Raw genomic sequence first — 24,593 nt, 5'->3', positions numbered from 1 at the left:
GAATTTATATTCTGAGACTCTTCTTTTTCTCTGAGATTTGAAGTTACCTTTTAATACCAGTAATTTCATGTCTTTGATGCTGTGATTAGGGGAATAAAAATGCTTGGCTACAGGTAGATGTTATTTTTTCTTTTATTGTGTGATGAGGATTATTCATCCTTGCCGTAAGTTTTTGCCACGTCGCCCCTACATACAGACACCCAGCTGGACGTTTGGTACATATAATTAAGTACACCACATTAGATGTGATACAGCTGAAAGTACCTGGGACCTTGTGGTCCTGATGTGCACTGGGGATCTTTATCTTGTCTGTGGTTATTATGAACGGACAGGATTTACATTTTTTCTGGTTGCAAGGAAAGGTACCTGTAGCTGGTGGAGATGAATTTCCATCCAAAACACACAAAAAAAAACTCTATTGTTTACAGCCAAGCCATCAGATACAATCGGATATGTTCCAACCCTATGGATAGAGACAAACACCTTGATGGCCTCAGAAAGACCTTTTTGAATCAGGGCTACCATCCAAGAACAATTGAGAACCAGATTACAAGAGCCACCAGAATATCAAGGAATCATCTCTTACAGAACAAAACTAAACTAGAAAGCAACCGGGTGCCTCTAGTAGTCACCTACAATCCAAATCTGGAGGCGCTAAGGAGAGCTGCACAGAAACTACACCCTTACTACAAAAAAGATGCCCGATTACAATCAATATTTCCAGATCCCCCACTTCTGTGTTTCAGGCAGCCCCCAAATCTAAGAAGCATCATTGTCAGAAGCTCCCTGTCATCTCCACCAGCTACAGGTACCTTTCCTTGCAGCCAGAAAAAATTTAAAACCTGTCCATTTATAACGACCACAGACAAGATAAAGATCCCCAATTCACATCAGGACTACAAGATCCCAGGTACTTTCAGCTGTATCACATTAATGTGGTGTACTTAATTATGTGTACCAAATGTCCAACTGGGTGTCTGTATTTAGGGGAGACGGGGCAAAAACTTACGGCAAGGATGAATAATCATCATCACACAATAAAAGAAAAAATAATAGATCTACCTGTATCCAAGCATTTTTGTTCCCCCTGATCACAGCATCAAAGACATGAAATTACTGGTATTAAAAGGTAACTTCAAATCCCAGAGAGAAAGAAGAGTCTCGGAATATAAACTCATGGTGACCTTTGACACCTTCAGAGCAGGAATGAATGTGTCGCATGGATTTATGTCATTCTACATCAACTAAGGAATGTGCTCATCAGACCTGTGGGGTCATCACAATCCGGGACCAGGTCACAGGACAATAAAACTTTCACACTCCTTATCTATTAACTGCTAAAATATTTATAGCCAGAACTGTTTATCTCTCCCATAGTAATAGCTCTGTTTTCCTTCACCTGTCTCATCTATTGCATTATTTCTGTGTCCTATTGTGTATAAATAGGTGACTCTTCAGATTTTGCGTTATACTATCCTGATGAAGAGACGTGAGTAGTCTCGAAAGCTTGCAACTTGTTACCTTTTAATGGCTAACCGAAAAGATGGTATCAACCAGTGAGGACTCTTAAATCTAAATATTTTTCTATCTTCTGGCTAACACAGTACAAAAATATATTTTTTCCCTGTATCTAAATTTGATCAAATTCATGCAGATTGTATTGCACATACTCATTATTTCTGTGCTTTGCCTTTAAATGCAGCTCTGCAGTTGCGTCCTCCTCCACATCAAATAAATTTGCAAATGATGGCAGCTTCTTGCAGCAGTTTCTAAAGTTACAGAAAGAAAAGACTGGCCCAGGTAAGTTATCTGCCCAGTAATGAAACTGTGATGTATCCTAGACTGCTATTTAAAGGGGTATTCTCAAGTTTGGAAGTTATCCCCCCTACCATTGGACTCCCATAGATCCCGAGAGCGGGGACTCTTGTGAATGGAGCAGTAGTCGATCATGCGCACTGCCGCGCCATTCATTTTTATAGGAGTGATTAAGACTAGGTGAGCGTATCACTTGGCTATGTGCTGCAGTTCCCATAAGAATGAATGGAGCAGCTGTGTGCACGATCAGTCACTGATCCACTGATTTACACGGGGCTCTTTTGATTCTAGGGGTCACAGCAGTTGGGTCCCCTGTGATCATGAAGTTACCTCCTATCCAGCTGATAAGGGATAATTTGCAAACTTGAGTCATCATTCCTCTTCAACGTTCATATCTGAGCAAGATGTTCTATATGAGAAATTCATCCATATCCACACATCTAATAGACAACCGTCACTGATGTACATTTTTTTTTTTACTGCTTGAAAATGATATTTCCATTCAGCAATTGGCAATAAGTGATGACAAGACAGCAATTGCACTATAGTACTTTACAGTTATAACAGCAATTTTATTTAATTGACCTAGTTAGTTTGCTTTTTAGATTTGCTTTGCAAGCAATAGCAAACACCTTTGTCTTTTACACACACAATTTTTTTTATGTAACTTTATTACTGGATAGAATAATACACATATTAGTAGTGTAGTGTTTAAGCTGCTGTGACAGTGGTATTATGCAGAAGAACCCTTATGTAATCTCTTTCCATGCTTTATAAAGCGGTTTAATACAGTGTTTTGGTTTTTTTTTTTAGAAAATTCAACAGCAAGTTCTAGTTGCAGCTCATCGGCTACTCAGAAGAAGCCTGTTCTAACTGTAAAGCGGCATGGGTCCTCTGTTGAGAGCATGCTCAATCAAATGAAGACCTTTCCTCGTCCTCGGCAAACACCCAAGTTAAATCGTAATTCAGTCTTTAAATCTCCTGAGGAGGATGACGACGACGAAGAGGACTATGAGCAGTGGTTAGAAATAAAAAGTAAGTTTCTAGTGGGAGGAGAGTTTGTCCAGGAAGGGATAAGTAATTTAGTGTAGTGCAGTGTTAAATGGTTTTTTCATAATGATAAATGGAGAAAATTGTAAAGTGCGCGTAAAAACAAGCACCATTGCAATTTACCTCTTATTAAAAATCCTCTCCGTTCTCAAGATTGAAGGATTTTTAACTTGAGTTTTCTCCTGAGCAGAGATGATGAAAATAACCCCTTTATCATAATCCCGTTACTTGCACTAGTTTTTGAGGCTGAGGTGTATTTTTCATGGGGTAATCCCTTTGTTGCAGTGTAATTATTTTAATATATTGTATTGATGCAATATAGCGTAACTAGTGCAACTATTATATGGATAAATGTAGTTGCCGGTCACTAAAACAGAGCTGGAAAGAGATTACCATAACCAGTCCAAAAAGTTTTGCTCTGTTGAAGAAATCTTAGAAGACAGTCTTAGTTTAACGTACTGCTATTTACACATACATAATTGTGGTTTATCTGCCTCACCCTGACAAGTTGTAGGCAATATAATAGAATGAATAACAGTGTAGAGAGTTGCTGGCCACAAGGGCTGACAATTAAGCAGTTGTTGCTCTTTCATTCCTTGGTTTGTTCCCTTCCTTTCCCTTAGTACTTTTTCTAGCAATTACAGTGGTTATAAAAAGTCTACACACCCCTATTAAAATGCCAGGTTTTTGTCATGTAAAAAAAAAAAAAATCGCACCAAGAAGAATAATTTCATAACTTGTCGCACCTTTAATGTTACCCATAATCTGTACAATTCAGTTGTGAAACAAATTGAAATCTTTTTGCATGGAAAATATAAAAATAAAGAACAAAACTAATTTGATTACCCAAATGTGCATTCCCTTAAATGAATACTTTGTTGATGCACCCTTTGGACTTATGGAAGCATTCAGTCTTTTTGGGTGAGAGTCTTTCAGCATGGCACATCTAGAATTGACAGCTCTTCCTTGCAGTAGCGCTCCAAATCTGTCAGATTGTGAGGGCATCTCCTGTGTACAGCCATCTTCAGGTCAACAGCCAGATTTTCAATTGGATTCAGGTCTGGGCTTTGACTGGGCCATTCTAAAATTGTAATCTTTTTCTGGGGAAGCCACTCTTGTTGTTTTCGAGGTATGTTTAGGGTCGATGTCGTGCTGAAAAATAAAATTCATCTTCAGCTTTGTATCAGCAGTTTGAAGGTTTTATGGCAAAATTGAATGATTTTGAACTTTTCATAATTTTCTCCATCTTGACTAAAGCCCCAGTTCCAGCTGCTGAAAACATCCCCAAAACATAATGCTGTTCCACCATGTTTCAATGTAGGTGTGGTGTTCTTTTGGTAATGTGGAGTGTTTGGCTTTGCGCCTAACACACCTTTTGGAATTATGGACAAAAAGTTCAGCCTTGGTTTCATCAGACCATAACACGTTTCCCACATGCTTTTGGCAAGCTTGGGTAGCTTTTGGCAAATCAAAGCTAGACATAGATGTTTTTCTTTGTGATTTTGCCATCCACAGGGACAAAAATATGAAGAATGCAGTACACAACCAGTACTTGCCAGAAACTCTTGCAGCTTTTTATGTTGTTGTAGACATATTTGCTGCATCCCAGACCAGTTTTATTCTTGTCTCTTCACCAATTTTTGAGGGATGTCCAGTTCTAGGCAATGTCACAATTTTGCAATGCGATCCCTTTCCTGTGTTGTAAGCTGTTTATGGACCATGGTCTTTGCTGGAAAAGGCAACTTAGAAAATGTCAGGAAAATCCTACTAGAACAGCTAAACTGTAACTATAAATGATGCCAGCTGTCTAACTACTATTTAACATGAGTTTAAATGTGATTGGCTCATTCTGAACACAGTCAGTCCCCAATTATAAGAGGGTGCTCACACTTCTGCAACCACATCCCCTCAAAACAGCTTGTTTGTTTCTCAATTGATTTGAGCAGATTTTAGGTGACATTAAAGGTGTAAAAATTTCTGAATTCATTCTTCTTCTTCGGATTTTAACAGGGGTCTGTAGACTTTTTATAACCACTGTAAATACCTGTTGACTGTTTACTGTGTGAATTGAATCCCAGTACTGACAGCCTGCTTAAAGTTTCCCCCCCAGAGGACTCAGAAATACGCAAAGTGGTAGAACAGTTGGCTCGATTTGTAGCTGAAGGGGGCAGAGAACTGGAAAAAATGGCAATGGAAGATTACAAGGATAATCCATCTTTTGGGTGAGTGGTAAAACACAGTGCTTGCATATTGTAATGTCAATGTATCGGGCTTACAATTCTCAAACCGTTATCTTGATGAGATAGCCATAGCATCAGTCTATAAACTTTGATAGCTTCTACTAGGATTTGCCATTATGCTCTGCAGTACATTTTGTGAAACACATCAAATGTAGCTTTGGGTAGGGCAAAGATTTTCTCACTGATGCTGGTATAATAAATTTTGCATAAATCAATATTAGAAATTTTGTAATATATCTTAACAGAGAAACCTGCTGCTTTCTCCACCTGTCAGTCACTTCTTCTCTAGCCTGCTCCCCCCACCTCTTGAACCCATTAAATTACTCACTTAAAGAGCAAATCCGTATAAATCGGACTGAGATTGGAACGGAATGGTTGGACTGAACGTTGGGTCTACCGACTCGAGCGTGACAACGTCATGTATTACTGCACAGCTGTCACTCTGGGGTTAATAGTCGCTGGCCAGTCTGTGCAATGCGTTCTGATCTCTGTCTGTTTTACCCGGCCGTCTGACTGTACCCAAAAACTGTTAGCTCACTTAGGTGCTAAATTACCGCTACCTATTGAAATCTTTAGACATGGGATGGGTGGTAAGGTGATTATAGTCTGCTTTAAGGTGCCCGTAAACCGTCGCTTTGTGCAACTATAAGAAACTGTGTAATATATCTATCAGAGAGATCTGTTTCTTTCTCCTCCAAGGCTGAATATTCATTTTCCAAATTCTTAATTGGGTAACATTTGTATTCAGTGAAGACAGACTGTTACATTACTGAAATAGAAGATGAGGGAATTTAGATAGTGAGACCCAATTGGGACAGTGATGATGATGTCTGTAAAGTGATGAGAAATATGATGGCGCTATATAAGTGTGTAAAATAAATATGCAAGCAGCATACTACAAATGTGTGTGACAAAAGCATATATAGCTTTAAGTAGCACGCTGTTTGTCATTGGGTTTACTGTGCAGTTGGAACCTTAAAAATGATATACAGTCTAAGCTACAGTGGATATAAGAAGCCTACACTCCTTTGTCAAAATGCTAGTTTTTTGCCAAGTAAGTCATACCAAAAGGAATTATTTCAGAACTTTTTATACCTTTTAATGCCACCCATATGCTGTACAAATTCATTAAGAAGCAAACTAAAATCTGTTTGAAAGGGAAAATAAAAATAATAAACTAAAATAATGTAGTTGCATAAATGTGTGCCAATCACATTTAAACCTATGTTAAATAGTAGTCAATACACAGCTGCCATCGTGCACAGTGATTCTGATGAACAAAAACTTTATATGAAGTTAATCTGTGACCATACAAAAGCCTTTCCTTACAAAGTAAAATATCCAAGCCCAGTTAAGTTGCCAAAACCTACATTAAAGGGGTTGTCTGGAACTTGATTATTGATGACCTATCCTTTTTAGGAGAAGTCATCAATGTCTGATTGGTGGGGGTGCGACACTTAGGCTATGTGCCCACGATGCAGAAATGCTGCGGATTTTTCTTGAGCGTTCCTGCATCTCCCTGGCAGAAAAAAAACGCATGCGGATTGTACATGCGGATTGTACATGCGTTTTCCTGCCAGGGACATGCGGATGTGAAGCGTTCTTCACTTGCATTTCCGCATGCGGATTGACAAGCGCTTTCCAGGCGATTTTAGCATCACTTGGAAAGTGCTTGACAACTAGGTCACACTATATAAATCCATGCAACCATCATGGATTTATATACTGTCACCCGAGAGAATGTCAAAAAATAAAAAAATAAATGTATACTTACCCTCCAATGGCCCCCGCAGTCTTGATTTCCTCCGTCCTGGCTGCCGGCAGCGGTAGAGTAAAGGACCTGCCGATGTCAGCGTCGCGTGACCCGTCACATGACTCTCATGTCAGCGCAGGTCCTTCATTCCATCGCGAACTGCTGCCAAGCAAGGAGGAGCGCAGCTCGGGCCGCCAGAAGGTAAGTATATATTTATTTTTTATTTTATTCTTGTACCCAGGTCCGGAGGAGAGTCTCCTCTTCTCTAGACCAGGGTACCATCCGCACATTAGAACGTATGGAATGCGCATCTACATATACAGTGATGCAGAATCCATGCGTTCTAATGCAAGTAAATGTCGGCGAAAACGCAGCACTTCCGCAAAATAATTGGTAGTGCTGTGTTTTTTTCCGCAATGATAATCCGCAGCGGAAATCTCCGCAGCATGTGCACAGCACATGCGGATTATCATTGGAGAACATGGCAGGCCTTCTACCATGCGTTTTTTTAAGCATTTCTGCAGCGTTTTTGCCGCTGCGGAAACGCTTAAAAAACGCATCGTGGGCACACAGCCTTAAACTGCTCAGTTCCGGAGCTGCATCGCACAGCTCCGTCAACTGTATAGTGGCCGCAGCCGTGTACTACACATCCGCCACCTATTCAAATCAATCTGGCATGTGCAGTTCCCGGCCGCGACCACTACTCTGTCGACGGAGCTGTGCAGCTCCGTAACTGATCAGTTCCAGCCACTGCCAACATCGGGAACAGGTGATCGGCGGGGGATGCTGGGTGTCGGAAACCCACCGAGTAGACATTGATGACCTATCCTAAGAATAGGTCATCAGTGTTCAAGTCCCGGACAACCCTTTTAAGTCTGCCAAAAGCATGACTTAAAATGTGTTATGGACTGAGATCAAAGTTAATCTTTTTGGCCATAATTCCAAATGGTATGTTTGGCACAAAGCCAACACTGCTCATCACCAAAAGAGCTCCTTACCCATAGAGAAGCATTGTGGAAGTCGCATTATGCCGTGGGGCTGTTTTTTTTTTTTTTTGTGAGGGAATTATGAACAATTCCAATTATCAGACAATTTTGCAACAAAACCTCAGGCTTCATCTAAAAACGTGGTGATGAAGGGAGTTTTCAACTTCCAGTACCATAACAACCCTAAACGTACCTACAAATCAACAAAACAATGGCTAACCAAAAGCAGATCAAAGTTTTGAAATGGCCCATCCAGAGCCCAGACCTGAATCTAATTGAAAATCTGGGGGTTGACCTAAAGAGAGATGTACACAGGAGATGCCCTCACAATCTGACAGATTTGGAGCGCTACTGCAAGAAAGAGTGGGCAAAGATTGTCAATTCTAGATGTGCCATGCTGCATGACTCCTACCCAAAAACACTGAATGCTGTCATAAATTCAATAGGTATTTCAACAAAATATTAAGATTATGCATATTTAATCAACCACATTATTTTAGTTCTTTATTTTTTCCACTCAAAACGATTTCAGTTGATTTTTCAGTTGATGTGTACAGATTATGGGTGACATTATAGGTGGAAAATGTTCTGAAATTCTTCTTCTTGATATGATTTTTTACATGACAAAAGCTTGGCATTTTAATCGGGGTGTGTAGACTTTTTATATCCAATGTGTTTTTATCTGAATGTAGAGAGATAGCTATAATACAATATAATTATGGTCAAATGTCTGCATACACCTGTTCAATGTTTTTTTTTCATTCTCATTGGAATGTGCACATTTTATGTTCATACTGAAGGCCACAAGGGAACACTGATGGAAACAAGGAGTAAAGAATGTGTGTGATACCCACAAGCATGTGTTAAAACCCAGATTCCTCAAAGTACCCCTCTTTAACTCTGACAGCTTTTACACCACTTTGACGGAAAAAAAAGGAAGAAATACATGGTGATGAGCACATCTAAGGAATGTATACGTTTATTAAACAAATAACATAACAAGATTCATAAAAACATTTAAAAGGTGTAAAAACACAGAGAACCACTGAAAATGGTGGTAAAGGGCAAATGCAAAAAGTCATATACAATATATGCATTACAACAGTCCAAATGCAGAATGTGTCACAGAGACCAATAGTAAAGAGTCTGTATATAACACCACAAGTAGAAAAATATGTAATCACTATGGATCTGCATGATACCTAAGTCCCTTTATCAAAAATATGATGGTAAAGATAGTAAAGGACCAATACTGAAGCCAAACCAACAAGTGCCACGTATGAACAAGAAATACAAATGCATGTCATGGGCCTAACAGATATCCAGCATAGCCATTATTGGGAGACCATACTCAGTAATACATTTAGAGTAAGAAAAGGCATAGCCCAAAAATCAAGTTGAAGGATCCCACGCGTATCACTGCTTCATCAGGGGAAGTGTCACATTGTATGTTCAGACTAAAGGCCACAAGGGAACACACATGGAAACAGAGTAAAGAATGGGAGTGATGTCTACAAAAATGGGTTAAACCTCAGATTCCTCAAAGTATCCCACTTTAACTCTGATGACAGCTTTACACCACCTTGGCATTCTCTCAAGCAGCTTCATTGGGTAGTCACCTGAAATGTCTTTCCAACAAACCTGAAGGTTCCCAGATGTACTGAGCACTTGTTGACTTCTTTGCCTTTACTCTGCTGTCCAACACATCCCAAGCTATCTCAGTTGGGTTGAGGTCAGGTGCTCCGAACGTCTATGGAGGAAATACAATCTGTCCAAAGATTTAATCCATTATAAATTTGTACTTAAAACATACAACTCTGCCCTTCACCTCTCCAAACAAACCTATTTCACTGCACTCATCACCTCCCTATTCAACAATCCTAAACTGCTCTTTTACACTATTCATTCCCTCCTCAGTCCAAGAGTGCAGGCCCTAACAACCAACCTCAGCGTTGATCATCTGGACAATTACTTCAAAGAAAAAATTTATCATATCCAACAGGAAATTTTCTCCCAATCCCCTAATATGCATTCTCTTCCCTCCTGCACTTCATCTAGCTCACTTTCTGTCTTTGAACTGGTCACCGAAGAAGTTGTTACCAGGCTCCGTGCCCTACTACCTGCACCAGTGAACCTATTCCCTCACATCTCCTTCGGTTCCTTACCCGGCTGTCACACTCACCTAACTAAAATATTTAATCTCTCTCTCTCTCTCTCATCTGTTGTCTTTCCCTCCTCCTTTTAAACATGCCAGCACACACCCATTACTTAAAAAAAACAAAAAAAAAACGACAAAAAAAAAACATTCCTTGACCAGAACTGCACTGCTAATTACAGACCTGTCTCTAATCTTCCCTTCATCTCTAATCTCCTGGAAAGCTTGGTCCACTCCCCTCTAAACTGCTATCTCTCAGATAACTCTCTTCTTGACCCTTTACAATCTGGTTTCTGCTCTCTACACTCTCTACTGAAACTGCCCTCACTAAAGTCTCTAATGATCTACCAACAGCTAAATCTAATGATCACTACTCCCTGCTGATTCTCCTGGATCTCTGCAGCATTTGAAACTGCATCACCAGCTCCTCCTCATTGTGCTCTGCTTTATTGGGCTCAAGGATACTGTTCTCTTGGTTCTCCTTCCTCTACCGCTCCTTTACTGTATCTTTTGCTGGCTCCTCTTCCTCTCCTGTTCCCCTTACTGTTGGGGTTCCTCAGGGTTCAATTCTGGGTCCCCTCCTCTTCTCCTTATACACTGCCTTTTTTAGACAAGCTATCAATAGATTCAGTTTTAAGTGCCATCTCTATGCTGATGATACCCAATTATACACAGTCTCCTGACATCACCCCTGCATTACTACAAAATACCAGAGATTGTCTGTCTGCTGTCTCTTAACATTATGTCCTCTCTCTATCTAAAACAGAATCTGTCAAAAACTGAACTTGTGTAACCTATATTCATAGTCATATTTGATTCAGATCTTTCATTCACTCGCTCATGTCATCTACACCTACTCAAAAACATCTCTAGAATTCAACCTTTTCTTACCTTTGACTCTGCAAAAACTCTTACTGTAGCTCTTATTCATTTTCGTCCTCACTATTACAATTCTCTACTAATCGGTCTCCCTCTTACTAAACTCTCCCCTCTCCAATCTGTCCTGAGTGCAGCAGGCAGGATCATATTCCTCTCCAACCGATACACCGATGCCTCTACCCTGTGCCGGTCGCTGCACTGGTTGCCCATGAGATAGAGTTCAATATAAAGTTAGCACTCTCGCCCACAAAGCGCTCCGCGGTTCAGCACCACCCTACATCTCCTCTCTCATCTCAGTCTACCACCCTACCCATGCCCTTTGTTTCACTAATGACCTAAGACTAACATTTTCAATAATCCAAACCTCCCCACTCCCGTCTCCAAAACTTATCGCGTGCTGCGCCAATTCTCTGTCCAGGACACTTTGATTAATTGTAAATACCCACAATTTTAAGCGTGGCCTAAAAACACATTTCTTTAGACTGGTCTATTGCCTCACTTCACTTAAGTAATTCTACTAGTTTTGCACTTACAAAATTTTCTTCAACATCATAACCCTCGTAAACATCTGTTCACACACCCTCCTTGCACTTCATAGCCCTCTGTGTCTGTACTGTACACATACTGGCTGGTGACCGTTTCTTGCAGCGTTATGTGAATGCCCTATTTATTATATTGATGGCCGGACCATACAATATAAGCACATTTTACCAATTACCTTCGTGTCTCCCCTATTTCCTCATAGATTGTAAGCTTGCGAGCAGCAGGACCCTCACCCCTCTTGGTATCTTTTGAATTATGTATTATTCTGTAATGTCTTTATTGTCCGTACAATTCCCCTCTAAAATGTAAAGTGCTGCGGAATATGTTGGCTCTAAAGAAATACAAATTATTATTAAACTCGTCAACACCAAAAATTCATCAGCAAAGGTAATATGTCGGTTTTATGGAGTTTGATGTGCTGATTCCAAAAATATGCTTAGTTTTGCTCTATCACACAAAGTTTCTGATATGGAAGCATTTTTGTTATTATGTTATTTCTACATTTTCAATGTATGTGGTTTTTCTATGTTACTCCCATTCTCTTACAGGAACAACACAAGTAAAGTTTTTAGTGAGTTTTATGGGAAGGAGTATTGACAGTGCAGTCAGCCAATGACTGCTTCTCGGAAAGTCACATGTTAGGGGGAGGAGCTAACTGTTATGAGGTGGTAAGATTTGAGTCAGTCAGAAAAGGATGGTGATGGCAGCAAGGACTGGAATGTGACACTGTGACAGGAGACCGGCCTCTACAGGCCTCTTACACTGAGGTGTAACTGGATGAGGGTCTCCACAACGAGAGATCCTGAAAGCAGCCAATATCACACTGAGAAACTGCCTGTCTGCAAGTGTTCATCTGTCAGGAATAAGCTAACCGGTTTACCTCACACCTGTATATAGTTATCTACCAGATTACCTCCAGTAAAATCAGTTCTAAATACAAGCTGCCTCTGTCATCTCTGGGGAAATATCTACATACCGGCCCATCACTTTTTTTTTTGAGTTTGTCACCACCATTAAACTGAACACTCTACTGTTTAATCTGATTTAAAGGAGAAAAATGCCCCGACAGTGTATCAATCATGCGGACAGATTCTGCTATGGGTGTGGTTCTTTTACACCAAAAGGCCAAGTACGTTCAATCACTCATGATATTAAAATGATGTACCAGATATACTTTAACTGTCCACTTGGTGATCAAGACAAAAGCCGGGCCCCTCATGTGATATGCTCAAGTTGTATAAATGGTCTTCATGACTGGTTGAATATGAGGAAAGTGGCTATGCCATTTGCTGTTCCCATGATTTGGAGAGAACCCAAAAATCATAGTGATGACTGCTACTTTTGTTTGGTCAAACTGAAGGACTTTTCTACAAAGAACAAACATAAGATGAATTACCCTGAACTTGAATGTGCAATTAGGCCAGTTCCACATGAGGATACCTTGCCAGTTCCTGTACCACCGTTGTCTGGATTGGATGAAATTGAAGTAGAATATGAAGCTGAAGCTACTAGCGAAGGCATGGAGACCTCAAGTCAAGATGAGTATGTACCTGATGGATCAGCCAGAAAGCTTTACTCAACATGAATTCAATAATCTCATCAGAGACCTGTCATTGTCAAAAGATAAAGCTGAACTTCTTGCATCTAGGTTGAAACAGAAGAATCTTCTTCAAGATGATGTCAAAGTGTGTTATTACCGAAACAGAAATAACAGTGTAACACAATTTTTCACAGTTGATGGACCAATGTTGTACTGTAACAATGTGAATGGCCTCTTTGAAGAACTGAATCAAGAGTATTTCATGGCAGATTGGCGATTGTTTATTGACTCATCCCAGAGAAGCTTGAAAGCAGTGTTGCTTCACAATGGAAATATGAAACCATCACTCCCTATTGCTCACTCATGTCATCTAAAGGAAAGTTATGAAAATCTGTCAGTTGTTTTGGATGCTATACAATATAAGCATCATCAATGGAATATTAGTGGAGATTTGAAAGTGATTGGTCTGCTGAAGGGAATACAAGGAGGTTTCACAAAATATTGTTGCTTCTTGTGTTTATGGGACAGTAGAAATACAGTAGAGCATTATGTTCGACGTGATTGTGGACAGAGAAACATCTGTGTTCTAGGTAGACACAATGTACAGCATAATCCTTTCGTTGCTCCAACAAAAATCTTTCTTCCTCCACTACATATAAAGTTGGGATTGATTAAAAACTTTGTGAAAGCCATGGCAAAGACAAATTCACAAGGGTTCCTGTACATTTCACAGACATTCTCCAGCATTTCACCAGCAAAACTGAAGGAAGGGGTATTTGTTGGTCCTCACATCAGAGAGCTTATGAGAAACTCTAAATGATAAGGAATTGAGAGCTTGGAAAAGCTTCAAGTGGATCTGTGAAAACTTCTTAGGAAAAAATAAATCTCCAGAATATGTTGAAGGTGTTGAGGGACTGCTGAATGCATACCAGTGTCTTGGATGTCGCATGTCTCTGAAAATGCACTTTTTGCATTCACATTTAGATTTCTTCCCTCCAAATCTTAGGGATGTAAGCGATGAACTAGGTGACATAAAAGTAGTGGAACACCGCTACCAGGGTTTTTGGAATGACTCAATGATGGCAGATTACTGTTGGATGTTATATAGGGACAACCCTGAAAAATTGTATCAACGACAGACTGTCAAGCACTTTTAATTTTTGCTCATATTTTTGTTTCTATTTTGCATGTGAAATTATTTTGGTTCAATAAAAACTGTTTTGTAAGGTCAAGCATTTTTTTCTGATATGTACATTACGGTTTTCCTATACCTTTTAATAATGATGCTGTTCTGTGGAAGTTATACTTGATACAGAAAAACTATATACATTTTTGAAATCAGAACAAAAAAAATGATTCAGAAAAGTACAAGGTCAACTGCGATGATTACAAAAAATATTTTTTTGTAGACCTGTGTTATTGGTCAGGTGATTGTAGAGGTCATATCATCTGATGCAACGCTCAACCCTTCTTGGTCACATAGCCTGGTTTTGAGTTTTGGGTCATTGTTTGGTTGCAGCACAAATTATTGTCTCACTAACAAAAAACAGATGGAATGTTATGTTGTTCCAGAATTCTGTGATGGCCATATTGGTTAAATGGAACCTGACAGGTCCTCCATGCCCTCCAACCCACCAGCATTTGTGTATTTGTTGTTAAATACCCTGCCTAACCAGCCCTTTATAGTGATTATCACATAAATACATGTTTAAAAAAAAAGTTTTAATAAAGTTCGCTTTTTCTTTGCCTATTAAGCCTTTGACCAGTCGATGGGGCGTTGTTTTCCCCAAGACTAGTTGTTCCTCTAAGCATGTTATCACACCCCTGTGGGCGTGATAACATAATTTGCAAGAGCTGTCGTCTCATGCATGCGGGCAACTTTCCTTGCCCACGTCATTGCTCCTCTGAAGCTCTGTATGCTTCCCGGCTTCAGAGGCACACTGCATGTTCGCAAGTGAAGAAGACGTCTTGCACACTTCTGAACGCAGTGCGCCTATGAAGCTGGAAAGCGTACACCTGGCTTCAGAGGAGCAATGACGTGGGCAAGGAAAGCTGTGATTTTCAAAGAGCTAGCGTTGACGCAGACTTTTGGTAATCATGTTATCACACCCACAGAGGTGTGATAACATGATTAGAGGGACAACTAGTCTGGGGAAAACAGCGCCCCATCGACTAGTTAAAGGCCTAATTAGCATAGGAAAAGCAAACTTTATAAAAACATGTATTTATGATTATAAAACACTGGTTGGGCAGAGTATTTAACAACCCATACACAAGTGCTGGTGGGTTGGAGTGCATGGAGGACCTGTTGTGTTCTCTTTTAAGTGTCTCTTGAATTTGGAATAAATCACCAACCTTGTCACTAGCAAAACCCACACAAACCATCACACCTTCCCTTCCATGCTTCACAAAACCCACACAAACCATCACACCTTCCCCTCCATGCTTCACAGAACCCACACACACACCATCACACCTTCCCCTCCATGCTTCACAAAACCCACACACACCATCACACCTTCCCTTCCGTGCTTCATAAAGCCCACACACACACCATCACACCTTCTCCTCCGTGCTTCATAAAGCCCACACACACACCATCACACCTTCCCTTCCGTGCTTCATAAAGCCCACACACACACCATCACACCTTCCCCTCCGTGCTTCACAAAGCCCACGCACACACCATCACACCTTCCCCTCCGTGCTTCACAAAGCCCACGCACACACAATCACACCTTCCACTCCGTGCTTCACAAAGCCCACGCACACACCATCACACCTTCCCCTCCGTGCTTCACAAAGCCCACGCACACACAATCACACCTTCCACTCCGTGCTTCACAAAGCCCACGCACACACCATCACACCTTCCCCTTTGTGCTTCACAAAGACCACACACACCATCACACCTTCCCCTCCATGCTTCATAGTGGGCACCAAAAATGTAAAAAACATCCATTCACAATTTCTGCATCTTACAAAGGCATAGTGGTTGGTACCAAAAGTCTCTAATTTTTGATTCCTCAGATCATAGTGCTGATTTCCTCTAATCTTATGTCCAGTACTTATGTTGCTTTACACAAAACAATTTGTCTTCTTGTTTGCAGTCCTGAATTGTGGCTTTTTTGCAGCAATTTGACCATAAAGGCTGATTCTTGCAGGCTCCTTTGGGAGAGTTGATGATGTCTGTGCATCATTTATGACAGATGTTATCTGAGGTGCGGTCAGCAGTTTTTGAGGCTGGTAACTCTGAACTTATGCTCTGTAGTACAGGTAATTCTAGTCTTCCTTTCTCAGGGCTGTCCATACGAGAGCCAATTTTATCATAGTGATTGATGGTATTCATGATTGCTCTTCATGTCTTAAAGAAATGGACTGTCGTTTCTCTTTACTTGGTTGAGTGGCTCTTCCTTATTCTGACTTAGAACAATTGTGGAATAGGGCTCAGCTCTATATGGAACTGGGTACTAACACTGCCTCCACTAAAACCACATCTGATGGTCGCAAACAGTTTCTGAAGGCCTGTGATTCCACAAATGAACTCTTAAAGTGCCACTCCTGTTAGTTGGAAGCCATTTCAGGTGACAACCTGATGAAGCTACCTGAGAGAATGCCAAGGGGGGTTGTAAATATGTCATAAACAAAAAAAGATACTTTGAGGAATTTAAGGCATAATGCATATTCTTGTTTGTTTCATGTGTGTGTTCCTTTACTCTTTGTTTTCATATAACTTACATTGTGCTTTTGCTGCCTTCAGTCTGAACCTACAATGTGCACATTCCAAAAGGAACAAGGAAAACTAATACTTAAACAAGTGTATCCAAACTTTTGATGGTATTAGATCATGATGCTCTTTGAAAGACAATGTCATCCATACCTCTACTGATGCAATCTGTTGCTACCTGACTGAACAATAAACGTTTAGATTAATATGAAAATGAGGCATAAGTGTAATGATTGCATGTTCAGATTCCCTAAAGGGGCTAAAATATAAAGTAAGAAAATCAAAGAAACTTTAAAAATATGAAAAATAAAAATATAACTGTTCAAATTACCCCCGTTATCCCTTTAAAAAAAATAATCAAAATTAAAAAAAAAAACATTTATAAAAATAAAAGTCCAGTCTATCAAATTCTAAAATTAATTAAACCAATCAGTGAACCGTATAGAGAGAAAAACAGAATTGTAGTTTTTCAGTCGCCACAATTACGCAAAGAAATGCAATAAGAAGTGATCAAATTATTGTACATACCCCAAAATGGTATCAATAAAACAGCAGAATGAGTAATTCCGCCATTATCTGCCGGGAAAGATGCGGGCTCTGTTTGCAAGCCTGCATCAAAGTCAGTGACCCCGACATATGACGTAACTGTATGTCAATATGTAGGGAAGGGGTTAAAAATTATACAAGTTTAGCATTGCTGTAATCGTACAAACTAGAAGAATCATAAATTATATTACTAGGTCATTTTTGCCATACACACTGAATGCTAACAAAACCCAAAAAACTACTGCGGAATTGTGATTTTTGAGCAATTTCAACTTGCTTGTAATTTTTCTCCTGTTTTCCAGTACAGTACTTTGAATTGTAAAATGGATGATTTTTTTTAAAACTACAACTCATCCATCAAAAAAGACAACCGTCCAATGTCTATGTGGACAGAAAAATAAAAGAAAATTATGACTCTTGGAAGAAGGGGAGGAAAAAAGGAAAATTAGCTATTTCGGCAAGGGTTTAAGCATATCTACTGTATATAAGAGAATTTCCAATAACTGTAACAATTTATTTGGAATACTAATGAGACTATTGTACAATTTCTTTCCCACAGATTTCTCCATGATCAGAACAGCCGGGAGTTCCTGTATTACCGGAAGAAGATAGCAGACTATAAACAAGAAAGCCAGAGGCAGAAAACTGCACCAAGTAAAGGTTTGTCCAGATTTTACATCTAAAGGGGTCGATTCATTCACACTTAATGAGGTGGCATGGTGTACTATGATGCGCTGTATTCATCGAGAGGCATTTGCCCTTTAATGAATTCAGTGCATCTTATCAGTGGTCTGTGCCTCCTTGCATCTCCTGAAATAATACTTTTGGCGGAAGTAATCGTGTAACTTTTCATGAATTTGGCGGCCAGGCGCCGCCCTGCCCACTGTGAGCTGATTGGTGTGAAGACTCCAAAAGTCGCACATTTTTTTGCTCAACTTTTGCATTGCTCAAAATTAGTTAAATAACATAACTTAAAGGTTTATATAGTCAAAAACGAGCTAATACCTATTATGTATGCCACCTTGTCCTTTTTTTTTTTTACAGTTAATTTTTGACTCCTCAATATTAAAATTGCAACACCAAGAAGTAAAAGTCGTGGCATTATGACAATCACAGGATCAATAGATATGTTAAAGGGGTTTCCCTACGAACAAAATACATTTTAGTTAATAGATTTTGGAATAATAATACTTTCCGCAATTGGATGTGTTAAAAACAAATGCTCCTGTGCTGAGATAATATTATAAATGTGCCCCTGCTGTGTACTGTGTAATGGCTGTGTCTGACCATGCAGGAACATGGTTCTAATCATACCACATCTCCTGGACAGAGGAGGAAGCAAAAGACAATACAGATATTACAGCACGGGATCATAGAGGATTCTTTCTGTGAGGTAAAACATTTCCTTGCCTGCTTTTAAACAATGTTTTACCTCACAGAAAGAATCAGCTGCAATCCTCTGCTGTCCTGTCTGTATAGTCTTTTGCTTCCTCCCCTGCTCAGGAGATGTGGTATGATCAGACCATGTTCCTGCACAGTCAGACACAGCCATTACACAGTACACAGCAGGGGCACATTTATAAGATTATCTCAGTACAGGGACATTTTATAACACATCCAATTGTGGAACTTATTATTATTCCAAGATCTATTGATTAAAATGTTGATTAAAATTAACTTTGTTTGTGGGAAAACCCCTTTAAATCAAAGGGCTTGTATTTCTGCATATGATGCTCATACTCAATGCTAAATAGATTGAGATGTTTTGTAAATTATTTCCATTTTTTTACTTGCATATCATTAACATGTCTATCCATCCTGTGATTTCCAGAATTCCACTTTCTAGGTTTAGTATTGCAATTTCAGGAGTTGAGGAGTGTATTTTATGTAATGAAAAAATAGCAACCATTGTTTGGCCCCTGACTGTAGTAAAATTGTGTCCTTCCCCATCAGCCTGCATTACCTGAATCAAGGGGGGCTGTTAGGTAAACATGTGGATCCCCTAATCTCTTAGATGGCACAGCCACTATTGCCAGTGGTTTGTGGGAAGCACTTTCCAACAGTGCTATGTATACAACACTTGCTGGGAAAGGGTTAAAGGTCGGTCTTTGTTTGTGGTAAGTAAATTGAAACAAAGATAAAAATATAATAAAGGTTTCAGAACAGTGTTGCTTTATTTGCATTAAAACAGAAAAAAAATCCTTTAATTCTGTTTGGTCCAGATTTCACAAAGTCCTGGATGGAAGACCAAACATCACCTCCTATAATCCATCGTGTATCCATAAACACCAGCACAATGTTCTGGATAAAATAAGGTGTTGATGGATATCTTCACCAACACGTTTAAAAGCCGGCACAGTCAATGTGGAGAATGAAAAATGATGGACTAACACGTTTCTGACCTTACGGTCCCTACTCGTGGTCCATAATGATTGTGTCTGTGTTTAACATGTTGGTGAAGATATAAACACCTTATTTGATCATGAACTTTGTCCTGGCGTGTGTGGATACGCGATGGATTACTAATGAAGAAAAGTGGCTGTGGACTTACTATAGTGAGCTGACGGACTTTGGTTCTTCATCTCCTATAGAGCTGAATATTGCACATGGTCAGCCACAACTCTATACAACTACTACTGGAATACATTACTAAACTGCACACACTCGTATTATTACATATAGCAGCTCACAGAAGTATCTTACAGACCTGTGATAAGAGACATTACATTTTATCTGGGCATCACACTGATTATACAGTATTGCTGACTGTAGACATGAACTTGAAAAAACATATCAAACCTATTACCACCAAGTAGCGCAGTAAGTAATATCTACTGAATCAAATTAATTTTTATAATCTCAATCTTTATTATTAAATCAATTAGACACAACACTACAAACAATTAATTAAAACCCCATAAAAGGACCCATAAAAACAAAGACAAAAGGGCAGTGCGGTTGTAAGTTAGTACAGGCAGATCAATAGTTCATATATCAATTCTCAAAAAGTACAGGGGTATAGGTAATCTCTCATGTACATCATTAACTAGAAGCTCACATGCATCTCGTACATATCACATTAATCCGTAATTCAGGTATTTCCCCCTATAGAAACATCTATGCAGAATAAGACACCAATCTATACTCGGCATGTACCATTGTATAATCAGACCACACTGTCTAGTACCCAAACGCGAGTTTCGCGTGCAGCTTCATCATGGGGTACTGGGGCAGTGTTACTAGCTGGTATATATAGTGTATTTTTATGTGCACATCACTTAATGGGCGCATAACCGCTGCCCATTGTCCCATCGCCCACCGCAGGCATGTCTGCACATTGGGAATTCCGATTGGATGCTGGGCGGAGAGGTAGAGGACAGCAATGATGCAGCGCACACGTCCACCAGTGGAAAGCTCCGATTCGCCATTTTGGAAGTGGACGATATTGCAGATAGTCTGAAGTATCCCTACATTATTATAGTACAGTATTAGACAAATCTAAATCAAATCTATCATGCCGATTATAACATTGTTCTACTTTCGTATATGAATATCAGCAGTATCATGAGTTTCTTGCTCAGTTTATAAAAAATATAAGATAAATAATGTATACATTATCTTTTATCTTATTTTATTTTTTACTTTTTTCTTCACTTTTTATTCATGTTTTGTATTATTATTAAAAAAAATTTTCTTATTTATATTTATCTTCACTTTATTATATTGTTTGTTAATTTTGTTCCAGCATTTTTTTTTTATCTTCACAATATTCATTTATATAAAATAATAGCGGCAATACCAAATGGATCCACAAGATGGTGATCTGTATCCAACTGAGCAAGAAACTTATGATACTACCGATATTCAGAAAAATACACTATATATACCATCTAGTATCACTGCCCCAGTACCCCCCTGACGAAGCTGCACACGAAATGCTCGTTGGGGTACTGGACAGTGTGGTCTGATTATACAGGGTGGGCCATTTACTGTATATGGATACACCTAAATTAAATGGGAATGGTTGGTGATATCAACTTCCTGTTTGTGGCACATTAGTATATGGGAGGGGGGAAACTTTTCCAGATGGGTGGTGACCATGGCAGGCATTTTGAAGTCGGCCATTTTGGATCCAACTTTATTTTTTTTCAATGGGAAGAGGGTCATCATCAAAACTTATTGAGAATTTTATAAGAAAAACAATGGTGTGCTTGGTTTTAACATAACTTTATTCTTTCATGAGTTTTTTACAAGTTTATGACCATTTATAAAATGTGTTCAAAGTGCTGCCCATTGTGTTGGATTGTCAATACAACCCTCTTCTCCCACTCTTGACACACTGACAGCAACACCGCAGAAGAAATGCTAGCACAGGCTTCCAGTATCCGTTGTTTCAGATGCTGCACATCACGTATCTTGATGGTATGGTGTGGTATATGGGGTACAAAGATAGCGGGGCCATTCTTCATCAATGGAAACCTCAATGCCACTGGATATCTGAAATTGCTACATGATGATGTGTCGTCCTCTTTATGCACTGAAGATGGCATGTTCCCTGAGTTTTTCCAACAAGATGGTGCACGACCACATTATGGGTGTCAGGTCCGAGCATTCCTACATGAACAGTTTCCTGGAAAGTGGATTGGTCGTCGTGGGTCAGTTGAATGGCCACCAAGGTCTCCCGGTCTGACCCCCTTAGACTTTTATCTTTGGGGTCATCTGAAGGCAATTGTCTATGCTGTGAAGATTCTGGGAACCTCCAAGACTTATTCGTATAATACTAATGGGTTTATATTTCCAATTATTGGTTCTGATTGTGAACGTGAAATAACACTGTGGTCTGCCATCTATAAGGCTGGTCATGGGACAACAAACTGCAATATTATTTGTTAGATCCTATTCTTCTCTTCAAGATAAGATCCAGGTTTGGTATGTTGGGAAAGTCAGGGAATGATATCTGCTTGTAAAATAACAGGTAACAATGAATCTTTATGGCCACCTGTGGTTGGTTTTCTTAAAGGGATTATTCGGGATTTTGTTGTTTTTTTGCTATGGAGCTAAGAATTGCCTTGCTAACCAGCTATCTATTCTGCCCTGCAACAATGTGTTCCACTCAGGCGGGGATTCTCCTGCTTCATTTAGCCTCATGTCAAAAGGGCAGCTCTTGCCCCATTGACAGAGCAAAAGAGTATCACTGCCGACTTAATGCTGATTGGCAGTCGGCTCCCTGCAGTTTGACAGCCAACACCTTGCTGCCCATCAGCATGACATCGGTAGTGACACTCAGTTGACAGAGCAGAGTGGAAGAGAAGAAGCTGCTCTGTCGACATGACGATACAGGAAGCAGGAGAATCGCCAGCAGTAACTGTTCGTAACCGGTCTGGGCCGGAACAGATCGACGCAGGGCATAACAGCCAGGTAGTTGGCAACTACCTGCCTGTAAGTCTTTGGCCCAAAGCTAAAAATCCTCAAAATCCTGGATAAGCTTTTTAAGCACCCCATACAAAAGAAATGTCACCTGATTAATGGTTTGGCCAACAGCCATCTCTCCCAATTATCCCATATGCGAAAGTGAGTGAGCCACTGTCATTAATCTATGGCGTTGGTTTGAGAACAAAATGGATTGTTAATCAGAAACCACATGCCAAATCCTTATCTCCCCCAACATCATCTGTTGAGCAAGAGGTTTGGAGGCCCCCCCCACACATATTGGACTGTTGGCCGATATTGGCGGGCTCAGACATTGTATGGCAATATAAAGGACCCCATACATATTAGACTAACATCGCCTGAACCTGCTGATATCAGCTGACAATCTGTGTAAGGGGGGCTTTCATCTGCCAATCACCTGAATTAAGAATCGAGTGATAGAAGCCATTTATCAGAGCAACCCTTTAACCCCTTTCTGACGTGGGTAGTAATAATACGTCTCTGCGCCCTGGACCTATTGGACCAGATGCGTATTACGCCCGGGCGATCGCGCCAGCACAAAGGCTGTGCTGGCGCGATCGCCGCGGAGTGTCAGTTGATTGTCACAGCTGACACCCGGTACTATGTGCTAGGAGCGGTGCTGTACCGCTCCCGGCACATTAACCCCCGAAATGCTGCGATCGAAGTTGATCGCAGCATTTCCGGTGCAAGCACCGGTAAGAGCGCGCCTCTTACCCTCTATCTGGCGTCCCGCTCTGTGTATGCCATGTTCGGATAGTTGATATGGTGACCCGATGTCATCGTGACGACATCCGGGTCACCAGGCATCAGCATATTAGCTAGATTGTGTGCTCAGTGCACAATCTACCTAGTTTGTGTGTGCAGGGGCTGACAGCCTGCACAGCATAGGGGATGATGCTTTATCGTTATGCTGTGCAAGCGATCAGCCTGCAAAAAATGAAAGTCCCAAAGTGTAAAAGTTGAAGAAAAAAAAAAAATAAAAAATAATCCCAAAAAAATAAAAATATACTATACCCATAAATAAATATTATTATGGAAAAAACAATAAAAACAATAAAAGTACACCCATTTGGTATTGCTGCATCTGGAACGACCTGACCTATAAGACTGTGCCACTAGTTAACCTCTTCAGTGAACACAAAATGAAAAGCAAAAAACGACGCTTTATCATCATACCACCAAACAAAAAATGGAATAAAACGCAATCAAAAAGACGAATGTAAATAGAAATGGTACCTCTGAAAACGTCATCTTGTCCCGCAAAAAACAAGCCTCCCATACAGCTCCATCAGCAGAAAAATAAGTTATAGCTCTTAGAATAAAGCGTTACAAAAAAATTATTTTTTCTATTAAGTGTTTTTTATTGTGTAAAAGCGCCAAAACATAAAAAATTATATAAATGTGGTACCGCTGTAAACGTACTGACCCGAAGAATAAAGCTGCCTTATCAATTTTACCACCAGTGGAACAGCATAAAAAAAACCAATTCCTGAATTGTTGATTTTTGTTTGTTCTGCCTTCCAAAAACCGGAATAGAAAGCGATCAAAAAATGTCACGTGCCCGAAAATGGTACCAATAAAAACATCAACTCGTCCTGCAAAAAACAAGCAGTCACATGACTGACTGTTGGCCAAAATAATGAAAAATTATAGCTCTCAAAATATGGCGATACAAAAACTAGTCTTTGCAAAAAAAAGTGTCTTTTAGTGTGTGACGGCTGTCAATCATAAAAACCCAATATGATTCTGGTATCGCTGTAATTGCACCAACCCGAAGAATAAAGCGGTCTAATCACTTATACCACACGAGGAAAAGCGTAAAAAATAAACTCTACGGTTAGGGTTGTGTTGGGGTTGGGATTTTTTCAAAAGAAAAAAAAAAGGATGATATGGCAACTAGTGTTGAGC

At 39.9% G+C, this 24,593-nt stretch overlaps 1 protein-coding gene across 1 annotated transcript in view; it reads left to right on the top strand.

The window, feature by feature from the left end:
- Nucleotides 1-24,593, top strand: part of SUGP1 (SURP and G-patch domain containing 1) — a 47,434-nt gene that overhangs the window by 9,943 nt on the left and 12,898 nt on the right. The window contains exons 3-6 of the mRNA XM_073661050.1: nt 1,703-1,800; nt 2,629-2,850; nt 4,964-5,087; nt 17,794-17,894. Coding sequence (XP_073517151.1) covers nt 1,703-1,800; nt 2,629-2,850; nt 4,964-5,087; nt 17,794-17,894 — 545 coding nt within the window. The remainder of the gene's footprint in view (nt 1-1,702; nt 1,801-2,628; nt 2,851-4,963; nt 5,088-17,793; nt 17,895-24,593) is intronic.

Source organism: Phyllobates terribilis, unplaced genomic scaffold (assembly GCF_046119375.1).
Source record: "Phyllobates terribilis strain yellow unplaced genomic scaffold, ASM4611937v1 Scaffold_1__5_contigs__length_1240528914, whole genome shotgun sequence".
Taxonomy (NCBI): Eukaryota; Metazoa; Chordata; class Amphibia; order Anura; family Dendrobatidae; genus Phyllobates; species Phyllobates terribilis.
The sequence above is the reverse complement of the archived record's forward strand: the minus strand, read 5'-3'. Positions and strand labels throughout refer to the sequence as shown.